Source organism: Barbus barbus (assembly GCF_936440315.1).
Source record: "Barbus barbus genome assembly, chromosome: 28".
In the NCBI taxonomy this organism is placed as follows: domain Eukaryota; kingdom Metazoa; phylum Chordata; class Actinopteri; order Cypriniformes; family Cyprinidae; genus Barbus; species Barbus barbus.
The window spans coordinates 11,819,593-11,832,634 of record NC_136756.1 but is presented as its reverse complement, the minus strand read 5'-3'; the positions used below and the strand labels follow the sequence as shown (position 1 = coordinate 11,832,634).

The 13,042-nt window shown below is 36.3% G+C and overlaps 1 protein-coding gene across 2 annotated transcripts; it reads right to left on the bottom strand.

Annotated features, from left to right (window-relative positions):
• Window positions 1–2,595: 2,595 nt before the first annotated feature.
• cUnh12orf43 (chromosome Un C12orf43 homolog) lies at window positions 2,596–12,622 on the bottom strand. 2 transcript variants are annotated; one of them, XM_079382140.1, is made up of 6 exons: window positions 12,310–12,622; window positions 12,152–12,185; window positions 11,944–12,042; window positions 11,750–11,829; window positions 11,537–11,627; window positions 2,596–5,221 (listed from the first exon to the last, which is right to left on the bottom strand). In XM_079382140.1, the coding sequence occupies exons 1-6, from the start codon at window positions 12,422–12,424 to the stop codon at window positions 4,873–4,875; spliced, it is 768 nt and encodes a 255-aa protein (XP_079238266.1). In that variant the 5' UTR covers window positions 12,425–12,622; the 3' UTR covers window positions 2,596–4,872. The 2 variants fall into 2 exon arrangements, with proteins under 2 accessions (XP_079238266.1, XP_079238267.1); XM_079382141.1 differs by having other exon boundaries at window positions 4,420–5,215.
• Window positions 12,623–13,042: the final 420 nt, after the last annotated feature.

Genomic DNA, 13,042 nt, shown 5'->3' with positions numbered 1-13,042 from the left:
GGGTCTCACCTTCATGTCTTTAGTCACGCCTGACAGTGTGTGTTTCTGTCGTGCTGCTATTGTGTTGCCTGACGTGCGTTTCACAGAGGGACACACTACAGATTAAGTAGTGTATGTTAGTATTAATATTAACAAGGTGAGTTTGAGATGTTTATTTGACAGTAATTTCACAATTCATGAACATTAATTTGTGCTCCTTTTTAAAAAAAAAAAAAAATAAAAAAAATAATATATATATATATATATATATATATATATATATATATATATATATATATATATATATATATATATATATATATATATATATATATAGCTAGCTAGCTATAAATGCAGGCTTGGTGAGCAGAAGAGAATTCTTTAAAAAAAAAAAACCTTTATAGTTTTATAGGCAGAGGTGGACAGTAACAAAGTACATTTACTTGAGTACTGTACTTAAGTACACTTTTTGAGTATCTGTACTTTACTTGAGTATTATTTTTTCTGGAAACTTTCTACTTCAACTTCACTACATTTGAAATACATTTATAGGTCCCCAAGTAGAAAGTCGTTATATGTAGCAGTTTTTCCAGTGTGCACATTTTCAGATTAACTGAACCCTTTTTTATGCAAAAATCTGGCCTGCGATCTGCCAAAGCCACTAGAAGGCAAGCCTGCAACCATTAGCTGAAAAAGTGTAATGGCTAATGCCAACGCTTCCGGTCTGGCAGTACGTGGGAAAGGAGACCAGAGGCCTTTTTTTTTTTTTTTTATGTATGTCAATGGAGGAGAGGCTTCACTACACTGAATAAACAGCTTTTTAGAGGAAACGACATCATTTAATGAATCAACAGCCTATCTGCTAATCTTCAACATGTTTTACACTAAACAATACTTTTGGATTGAAGTATTTTTTGAGTTTACCATGAAAAAATTATATTTTATAAGAGAAGTCACTGACTTGTTCAGACAGGTGGGATTCAGCCTACGTCGCTTCTCATTCATTCCTACAGTATCCGTAAACAGTGAATGATCGAGTGTCGCACAATACTGATGGAAATTCAATGATGTCAAGGCTGTAATGTGATTGTTTGGTAAGGCACACATGATCCATGTTAGCCCTTACGCATTCTCCTATAGTAAGTAATACAGACCCTCTCATCTCCCTAGGTCAGAAGGGGGCCAAGATGGCGGTGATGTAGGCGGTTGTGTGTTTGCTCTACAGGGAAATAAAGGTGAAGTGGTGATATAACCAACTGCTTAGTCTGGTGATAACGTGGACATAAATAAAAAAAAAGTCATATAATTCCCTTTTGACATCTTTATGCATGGGAAAAAAAGGAAAGAAGAAAGCCAACATGGCTTCCAATGCATCGGATACGGGTGATCAATTTGAGAATTCAGCATCGGCATCTAGTAGTACAGGACTGAAGTTTCAGCAAGATACGGAATCACAATGGTTTGACACATGTCCAGACTTTGATAATGAGGTTATTGTCGCTGCCCTTTCTGATACTCCTAAGAAGCCAGCAGCGAAAAAATCAAAACGCGCAGAATCTAATGTTAGTGGAAATAGTAATGAGGATGTCTTGGCTGCAATACGCGAGCTGGCTTTAAAGCACGACAAGACTTTTCAAAAGATTTCAGCAATCGAAACTACCACCGAAGCAACCTCAAAACAAATCAAGAGTCTGATAGCGATGGTGCAACAGCTTATTGTGGATGTCGGCATTCATAAAGAGACTCTTAATCATCTGGAATCAGAGGTCCACGCTTTGAGAAAGGAAAACAAATCATTGAAAGCAAGTGTACAGGAATGTAGCCATTACAGTTGGAGATGGTGTCGGCGTTGCACGGCGTTGCGGAAAAAGATGGAGAGGATGTCCGAAGCGTATGTGGTTCTTAACATACTAGAGAAGATTGCTCCTGGAATTGGAGACGGGCTAAGACAGTGTCGATGTCGCTCACCGTCTGGGACCGAAACGAGCGGATGGTAACGTTAAGGCCAGATCGATCATAATCCCCTTCTCAATGCGTCACATCCATGACATCATTTGCAAATTTCTAACTGTCAACAGACTGCGTCTTTCGGAGCCTCTGTCTCCCGACGATAGAGCAGCGCGGAATAAGCTATGGCCTCTCGTGAAGAAGGCACAGGAGGAGGGCAAGAGAGCAAGCTTCCGCAGTTCTTTTGCTTTGATTGATGGGAAGTCTTCTATATTCGGCTAAATTACTGACTGCACTAGCTACCTTTCTCATGCAATATTCTAAAATGCGTAAAACGGGTAACAACACTATCAGCATAAAAACTCTTAAGTTGTGTGTAACATGGAAGTTATTATGTTTGATCCTTCTTAACTGTTGTTATCCTTAATATTAATCTTGACTTTTTTTTCCTTTAACTGTTTTACAGCTTAAAGCCAATATATATTTTACTAGGTTATTAACAACCTCTCCCTTTACATTTAGGGTAAAGCTAAATAATAATTTAGTTGTTTTCGTTTAAATTGTTTGGTGGTTCTTATGGAGTACAAGTTCAAATCTTTGTCTGTTGTAAAGTTAAATGTTCAAGGTTTGCAGGACAGTTTGAAAGGAAAAGCTATTTTTTTTTATTTTGTAAAAGAAGTCCAGCTGATCTCATCTTTCTTCAAGAAATCCACTCAGGGGAAACGGATGTTAGGTTTTGGAGGAATCAATGAGGAAACTCAATTTTCTTTAGTCATTGCAGCAAACACTCGGCTGGGACCACTATTATATTACACCGTTTTAAAGGGACCCTTTTAGAAACTGTGAGCTCTGATGAAGGCAGATGGGTTATTGCTGTAATCAAACAAGATAATGCCACCTTCATAGCTTGCTGTGTATATGGTCACAACTCTCGTGCATCCAACAGAGTAATGTTCTCTCATTTAGTGGATAAAGGAAGGTAAATAGAACATGTACTGATGCTTATTTAAATCTGGGAGGAGATTTCAACGAATGCATGGATGACTGTCTGCAGTCCCCCTAGATTTAATTTTGTCTCTTTACGTGGATCTCTCCCTGACTGATCCATGGTGGTTCTTTAACCCTACGGCAGATTTTACCTGGTCAAATAAAACTTTGTCTCTTCGATCTAGAATTGATTTATTTTTAATCTCTTCTTCTATCCTCAACCACCTAAAACATATTTCTCACACCATTTCCCCCTTGTCTGATCATAAATTAGTTTGTATAAAGATGAGTGACAATCCAATGTCAATGTTTTGTTTTTATTCCAAATAAGATATTTGACCAACTTGGTGGCCTGTCTTTCTTGCCTGGCAAGTTACCTATTTCCTTATCTAACTTCCATCAGCAACGTCTTTTTTCCATGCTTTCTCCCCCCCCCAAAGTTCTCCTTTGGAATAATGCTGATATAACTGTTAGAAATAAGTCTCTTTTTTCCCCTTAGATGGTTTAATAACAACTTGAACTGTATTCTAACTGTGCTTGATGAGTTTGGTAATATTTTAACACATGAACAATTTATGAATCTCCATAATTTTCCAGTCCCACCAAAGGAATATAATACTTTGATGAGAGCCATCCCAGTAGGCTTATCCCAGTTAATTATAAGTCACCTTAAATTCAGTAAAGGCAACAGTGTTTATCCAGCTTTATGTTTGAGTGGTATTGATATTTTAGATAACAGAAATATTCGCAAAATATTTCAGACCAAGAGAATGATTACTCCAAGAGGGAAATTCTACTGGGGTTCCTTTATAACAAATATAAATTGGAGAAAGGCCTGGCTTTTGCCAAGTAAAATTTGCATATCTAACAAGATTAAGGAGATTCATTATAAAATCCTTCATAAAATGTATCCTGTTAATTTGTCTATTTCTAAATATTCTGATGCTGATGGGTCTTGCTCTTTTTTTGGTTTTGTTGAGGAAACAGCTGCCCATTTGTTTTTTGATTGTGGCATTACCAAAACATTATGGGTTGACTTAAGCACCTATGTTTCTAATCTCACAAATGTAAGCCATACCTTCGTCCTCAAAGATGTTATTTTTTATTATGAAAATCCAAAGCTTTTATCTGCTGAATATGCTGTTAATTTTCTTATATTGAATGCAAAATTCTTCATTCATAAGCAAAAATGTCTTAAATCACCTTTGCCCCCCCCCCCCCCTTTTTTTCTTGTAGAATTCGTTTCATCTCTTAGACTTACAATTAACAAAAAGAGTGCCAAATTTTTGATGTATTGACAACTTTTCTAAAAGGATGTAATTTTATTTTTGTACTTGTATAGATAATACCATAATGTGACATGCACAAATCCAGAATATTTATTTTCTGTTCTTATTTTTATGATTGCAATAAATTACGTAAAAATACAAATGGGATCATACTAGAATTGTGTCTAATCAGACTGCTAGACTGATAAAATGAATGAAAAGTCTAGAGAACTATTTTATAGTAAAATAAAAATATTTATTGATATTAGGGTTTGATTGATTTATAGCACGAAAACCCATTTCTTGCAAATTTAGAGTTTTCTCAAAATTTTAGAGTCAACCGTTTCTACACAATGTCATAAAAATGTACAAACCCCAAGAACAGCATTTACAGAATAACAGACCTTAGCTAGGTTAGTCATCATATTGAATTTTACGCAGATGAAAACACAGTGTAAAGGTCCTCGATCACCTAATTTTCACAACCCACAACTTTAAAAACTGTTTTATGAAGTCCTTGTCAATTGAATTTTTTTCAGAAAGACATTTCACCGGCTGAAGACTGTTTTTAAACAGTGCGATCCGTTAAATGCACTGCACTTATGTATCCCTCACAGCTTCGTTTTCATTCTAGTCAAAAATTAAATATGGCACTACCCTGACTGAGGTCTATTAATTCAAATAAAGCCTTTCATTCATCACAGTCTTTTTTGCCCTCCTCTAACTTTCTCCTTTTCTTTTTCTTTTTTTTCTTTGTCAAATTCTCTACAACAGTTATTTGCTCTTCCGTTCCTTCTCCATTAAACGGTTTCTCTGATGCATGGGTATTGTTGTCCTCACTTCTCTCTGTGGATGCTTTTCGTTTTTTGCTCTTTTTCTTTTTCTTCTTAGTAACGGTGACTTCCTCTGCTGTCACTGACTCTTTTATCACACTTTTCTCCTCCGTTTTCTCTGTAAGCTGTTGGGCTGCAGAGGCGAGGATGTCTGACACAGACACAGCGGCTTCTCTAAACCTCATCTCCATCTCACTGTCACTGTCACTGTAGGAAGTGAGAAGCTTTAATTCTTTAAAGATAATATCGACGGTCAATAATGCAAAAATAATCTAAACTTAGCTTGATGATAGTCATTTCATGCATACATACATGGGTCAGTGACATGACGCCTAAATTTTGTCCAATTGCATTTTTTTTCAGTTAAAAATTGGTTTAAATGCATAACAAATATGCCATATACAGGTGCATCTAAGAAAATTAGAATAGTGAAAAAGTTCATTTTTTTCTTGTAACTATTTCAAAAAGTGAAACTTTCATATATTTTAGATTCATTACATATAAAGTAAAACACTTCAAAAGTTTTTTTGTTTTAATTTTGATGATTAGAGCTTACAGCTAATGAAAGTCAAAAAATCAGTATCTGAAAATATTAGAATATTTACATTTGAGTTTCAATAAATGACCATCCACACAGTATAAATTCTGGGTCTCTTTTGTTCTTTGAAACCACAATAATGGGGAACACTGCTGACTTGGCAATGATCCAGAAGACGAATACTGACACCCTCCACAAAGAGGGTAAGTCACAGAGGGTCATTATTGAAAGGAGTGGCTGTTCAAGGAGTGCTGTATCAAAGCATATTAAATGCACATTAGACTGGAAGGAAGAAAATGGGTAGGAAAATGTGCACAAGCAACAGGGATGACCGCAAGCTTGAGAATACTGTCAAGCAAAGCCGATTCAAACACTTGTGAGAGCTTCACAAGGAGTGGACTGAAGCTGGAGTCAGTGCATCAGGAGTCACCACGCTCAGACGTCTTCAGGAAAAGGGCTACCAAGCCACTTCTGAACCAGAGACAACGTCAGAAGCATCTTACCTGGGCTGTGGAGAAAAAGAACTGGACTGTTGCTCAGTGGTCCAAAGTCCTTTTTTCAGATAAAAGTAAATTTTGCTTTTCATTTGGAAATCAAGGTCCCAGAGTCTGGAGGAAGACTGGAGAGGCACAGAACCCAAGCTGCTTGAAGTCCAGTGTGAAGTTTCCGAAGTCAGTGATGATTTGGGGTGCCGTGACATCTGCTGGTGTTGGTCCACTGTGTTTTATCAAGTCCAGAGTCAATGCAGCCGTCTACCAGGAGATTTTGGAGCACTTTATGCTTCCATCTGCTGACAAGCTTTATGGAGATGCTGATTTCCTTTTCCAGCAGGACTTTATCACCTGCCCACACTGCCATAACCACCTTCCAAGTGCTTTGCTGACCATGATATTACTGTGCTTGATTGGCCAGCCAACATGCCTGACCTGAATCCCATATGGAATGTATGGGATATTTTCAAGAGAAAGATGAGAAACAGTGAATCCAACAATACAGACGAGCTGAAGGCTCAATAGTGCCTCAGTAGAGCCACAGGCTGATCACTTCCATGCCATTCCTCACTGATGCTGGAATTTGTGCTAAAGGCGCTCCGACCAAGTACTGAGTGCATAAATGAACATACTTTAAAGAACTTTTCTGTTTTGCAAATCGTTTTTTTTTTTTTATTGATCTTAGGAAATATTCTAATATTTTGAGATACTGGATGTTTGACTTTCATGAGCTGTAAACTCTAATCAAAGTTAAAACAATTATTTTATTTTTTTTAATGTTTTACTTTACATGTAATGAATCTAAAATATATGAACGTTTCACTTTTTGAAATAAGTTACAAGAGAAATATTAACTTTTTCACAATATTCAATTTTTTTTTAGATGCACCTGTCTGTATAAGTAGTACCTCTCCCACATATGTACAAACTTCAATTTTTCAAAAAACATTAGTTATTTGTAATTTTTCTGTTATTCAATGTGTCAAAACTAGGGCTGTATACCTTGGAGAACCTGGCGATACGATACATACCTCGATACACAGGTCACGATTCGATACGTACCTCGATACAGAGCTGTCTCGATACGATTTGATACAATGTGACACGATTCGATACGATTCAATAAAAATACATGGGCCAGAGCCAATTAGTTAATGCTGAACACATTTACTCAACAAACAGAACTCTGCATTTTTCTTCAATTTAATGAAGACAAAAGTGCATTATAACAAAGTGCATTTTGCTTAAATATTTGCAACTTTAAGTGCTCTGATTAATTGTACACAAATTGTATTAATCTGGAAATTACCACAAGTCAACATTTAACTTTGTTGAATGGTAACCAGGGTACAGTCTGAGCTCACACAAGTACAAAATCTTCTTATTATTATTCTTAACTTCTTATTAAATCTTCTTATAATTCTTTTTTGTGACACCATGTACTGCCATAACATATTTCACTATGAAATCACTTAAAGGTGCCATAGAATGCATTGATACAGTATTTTAAATTGTTCTCTGATATCTACACAGAAGGTATGTGGCTTAAGTAAGGGCAAAAAATCTCCAGAAACGATTTTACATGTCCATTTACAACCCTAGGATTTCTCCCTAGAATGAAACGGTCTGTTATTGGCTTATTTGGCAGGGTCATGAATAATAATGAGCTCTGCTCTGATTGGCTGTTTCACAGTACGGCTCATCAGCAAGAAGGACGCACAGGGAGGAAAATATATATTTAAATACTTTCTCTCGCAGTTATATCGTCGGGTAATTATACTGTATATAAAACGCGGGCATCAGGGAGCCGTTATTAATATGCGAGGCATTGAAACTGCTTTTGAACGATCCATCGATCGCGTTATAGTTCACTTTCAAGAGACGCGATCACACAAACTATGTTTACATTATGGAGCAACAGTACTTACCACACATTTCACAAGATCAGATGCTTGTCAGTGGTGCTCAGGATCTGTAAGTCATTCGCCATCATCCTCATCTCTCCTTACTGAGAGTGAAATCTTATGTACTGTAACAGGCTACCGCTAGCAAGGAGCTAACCATGTCCCTTTAGTGGCTCGCGTTATTTGCTTTCTGTGCCTTTCTGAATACAGACATCAACCCATCCCTGCACTTCACACCCCCTGCACGGCCTGGAACATAACATTTATTGTGTTATTTTCGCTGTTGTCCGCGCTTGTTTATTTACAATACCTGCAGAGCTTCTGATGGTTCGGTGTTATGTTCTGATTCGCCTGTTTTTCAGTGGTCTTTTTTAATCACGAGATTTACATATGAAGGAGGAAACTATGGTGTTTGAGGCTCACTGTATGTCATTTCCATGTACAGAACTGTTATTATTTAAATATGCCAGGGTAAAGACCGGGTAAAGTAGTTTTTCATTCTATGGCACCTTTAAATGCTACATCTTGCTTTAACATTTTCCATGAGTTTTTTTGAAACTCGCGGGCGCCGCTGCGCCCCCTAATGGCTGGGCGGAGTATCGATACTAAGGGCTAGAATATCGATACTGTATCTTTTTTTATTATATCGGTATGTATCTAAGAATCGATATTTTGAGCACACCCCTAGTCAAAACATCATGTGGTGCGACCGTCTGGCCATAACTGTTGTTTTGGAAAGATCTTTGAAATTACCCTAAATTTATTCAGATTAATTTTCTGCACTATTTTGTATGTTTTCCAAAGAGTTTTGTAATCTTTTATAAAATTGCAAAGCATTTGTATTTATATTCCATCATAATATTCAAACAAACTTTGTCCAATAATCTCCATTTTATGAAATATCATGTGGTGGGACCATCAAGAAGCTACCATTTTGGTACTTTCATGTTGAAATCCATTCAAAGATAGGATGTTGCATCGGTCCGTGTACCTTCGGATAATTTGTTTTTTGATTTAATATTGAAATCCAAAAAAACGGCACATTTTTCGTTTCTCATTTGTTCAAACAAAACGAAAAATCAAGAATTTGGCTTCCTTTTTCGTTTTTACATTCAGGGACAGAAAACGGATAAACTATGGAGCTTATGAATCCGTGTATCATTCGTCCTTTCCATTTTCAATTGATAAATGAAAATCAAAAAATGAAAATCTGATTGGTTTTTTTGTTATTTGATTTTGAATCAGAAACGAAAAATGAAAATTGTCTTGTATTTCATATTTTAAAATTTCGTTTTGGATCAAAAATACAAAATTGAAAAGGGTCCACACAACAGAATCTGTTTTTAATATTTAATTGGGTTGTGCGTCACCCGGAAATTTTTCTGCGAGCAAATAGGCGGGCTTGTGTACCCCCTGGCAGTTTTTCTGTTATTGTATTATGCTATAATTGTTAATAAAGCTTAAAAAAATGAAAAAAAATTTAGCGACACTATGGCAGCGCTGGAGCCACACTCCACACACTCCACACACATTAATCATGGAGTTGTTCAAAACCGGTATGACACACGCTGAAATTTCCTGCACACTGAAGCAGATGAATATCGTAGACTGCTCGGAAAGAAGCGTCAGAAGATTTTGTGCTGGACACGACCTAAAGAGAAAACTATGGAAACCCAAAGTATTCATAAACGCCTGCTCGGGCGTCTGATTGCACACTGAAACGTCAAAAGCGTGCGCTTTGACAGCCATGAAAACGCGCGTTCTTAGCGCGCGCTTTGGGATAGTATGGCGAACGCGCGTCGGAAACGCGCGGTTTTGTGTATCAAAACGCGCGTCGGACGTGTGATTTCCTATGAAAGACCTTGACGCGCGCTTTTGAGTCACCAAAAACGCGCGTTTTTGACGTGCGTTTATCATAACAGGAAATGGGCGTCGAATACGTGCGTTTGGAGTCGGACAAAACGCACGTTCTGAACGTGTTACAGGTAAACCAAACAGGCAGAGCAAACGTCTTTTGAAGTATCCACACAGGCGAAAACAACGTGCTCTTTCTGTAGTGTTCTCAAAATGGCATGCGTCAAAAGCGTGTGCTGACTTCATTGCCCGATTCTGTCATGTGTCCGCTATATCCTCCTGAGACCCCCCCAAAAAAGCTTTTTTTCATGTCATTACATTGTTTAGAGCATTAGAAAAAAATGGAAAATTAAATTTTTTGAAAAAAATATATTTTATTCATATTTTTTTCCTAAAAATAAAATGGCATGAACAGACATCAAAAAGGCCAAAAAAAAATTTTTTAAGTCACCAATACATTTTTAGGTTTCAGGATTTTTTTTCTTCTAAACTTTAAGGATGATTCTCAACTATGTTATAAAATATATAACAAAATGATTTGATACCATTTTGTTTTATGCAATATGTCTGTAAAAATTTCCATAAACTGGTTTTCCCATTAAACACAGTGTATCTATACTGTATCTAATTTGCATATTAATGTGTTGCTGTTGGGACAGCATGTTGTGGTGATGGCGCGTGGATAAGACAGATGCCTTTGGTGTGAGAGACCTGGGTTCGAATCCACTGTGAGACACCAATGTGTCCCTGAGCAAGACACTTAACCCCTAGTTGCTCCAGAGGCGTGCGACCTCTGACATATATAGCAATTGTAAGTCGCTTTGGATAAAAGCGTCAGCTAAATGAATAAATGTAAATGTAAATGTTGAAAAAAGAATTGTCATAATGGGAGTAATAATTGGCCAGATGTTCATAACAATATATAATATTTCATAAGAAAATGTATATATATAATTTATTTTTCTATTCAATTGTTATGAACATGCGGTTTTTCTTTTTTTTTAAGCTTTATTAACAATTATAGCATAATACAATAACAGAAAAACTGCCAGGGGGTACACAAGCCCGCCTATTTGCTCGCAGAAAAATTTCCGGGTGACGCACAACCCAGCAATTAAATATTAAAAACTGATTCTGTTGTGTGGACCCTTTTCAATTTTGTATTTTTGATCCAAAACGAAGTTTTAAAATATGAAATACAAGACAATTTTCATTTTTCGTTTCTGATTCAAAATCAAATAACAAAAAAACCAATCAGATTTTCATTTTTTGATTTTCATTTATCAATTGAAAATGGAAAGGACGAATGATACACGGATTCTTATGTACTTTTGCGTCCATTCATTTTTCGTTTTTTAACCCAAGAATGAAATACGGAAAATGCGGTTTCTTCTTTAATGGTTCAAACACTGATGAATAGAATAAGCAGGCACGAACAGATTTTCATTATTCAAAATTCCCATTCCATTTGCAGATTTGATATATAATTATTTTTTGTATTTTAAAATTTGCCTGTTGAAAATCCTTATACGTCAATGACCCACATACATATAGAATTTAATTTTATTCAACTATCCATCCATCCACAGAGATTATTTGAGGGTGAATCTCACAAAAACATACATGCATCAGAAAGAATAATAAAAAAAAATCCTTTCTTTCTGATGCATGTTTTTGTAACATTCACCCTAAAAGAGTATGTGTGTGTGCTATCATAAGCAGAAGTTAGACTCACCTGGAGCTGGGAATTGGTCTTCTTTTAGGAGGTGGAGGAAGTGGTTCCTCCATCCAATTTCCAGGTGCGGATGTGGAGAAGAGATGGAAACCTTCAGAAAATTACAGAAAACAAGTCTCAGCTGCACATCTGGATTTAATATAAATGTAGCTGTGGATATGATCTATTGTCAGATGTTCGTATTTGCATGAAAACAAATGACTACTTGCTTACTTTCTTCATCCTCTTCATCTCTATTTTCCGACTGACCCCGTTTTGAGTCAACAGTCCCAGAAAAAACTTCTGAAATACACCTAAAGTTCAGTGCATTTGTAAAAGAGAGAGAGAAACCGTGCTGACTTACAAGCTGAAGTAAAAGGTAACGACAAACAGTTCTTGTAGTAGTTATAACAGTCCTTTTGTCTCACCCATCCAAAAAGGCTCCTAACTTTTTTGCCACGTGAGACTGAAACTCTGGTGTTGTCCCAAGCTCATTCCCATCATGTTCATGCTTTGAAACATCGGTTCTGTGAAACAAAGTTTATAAACAAATAAAACTGTAACCCAGTCTTAAAAATGAATGCATATATTCATACTGACATCTTAAAAATGAACTGTTACGGTCTGACTACTCACCTACGACTTTGTCTGCAGCTATTGTTGTCTCCATCTGTGTGAGGTAAAATCAGAGGTGCCCATATCATTTTTTTAGCAATTGATTTTGTTTATATTATTGTATTGATTAGTGAAGTAAGATCATCTGCTAATTACGAATATTTTGAAAAGCTACTTACAGTAAGGGCAAGAAGCTCCGTCGTTTGCATTGATCTTGACATGCTGTGGTTCAAAGCTCCACACTGCCTCTTTCAGTCTGTCGGTGTTTTCATCTTCACTGCCGCTTTCAGACATTACCCAGGGGTGGCTTGTGTTTTCAATACGGAAATAAAAGAATAGCTGTTCGTAGCTATTACACTGTAAAGGTTTAGATTAGCTGACGTTGAGGTGCACAGCCCTAGCAACTACAGCAAAAATAACTCGGTCTGTTAAAATACAAAAACTCGACCACTTCAAATCAGTCCACATGTTCTCACAATCCTGAGGAGTAACAGCGATCATTGCGTGATTTACCGCCCCCTACCGTACCGGAGCTGCAGCTCTGCATGAGGAAAGGTAAAAAAAAACAAATAATAATAAACGAAAACCTAGCATTGCTAGGCTAGCAAACCAAGGTTATTTTAGAATATTTTAATAATATTACATTTGCTTTTAGTTTTAGTTTCCTTTTTTATTTTAGTTACAGCTTTATTCAGCTTGTTTGTTTTTATTATTTTTAAATAGTTATTTTAGTAGGCTTGGCTATTTAGTTCTACATTCAAATGAGAAATGTTGCTTGGTAACAATAGCTGAAATAAAATGTTTAAGTCTTTATTTTATTTCAGTTAGCATTTTAATTTCAAGCATTTTTAATATAAAAGCCTTGGAAATCTCTTTTTTTTTAATAAGCACTAATTACTTTGCTTAACTTTA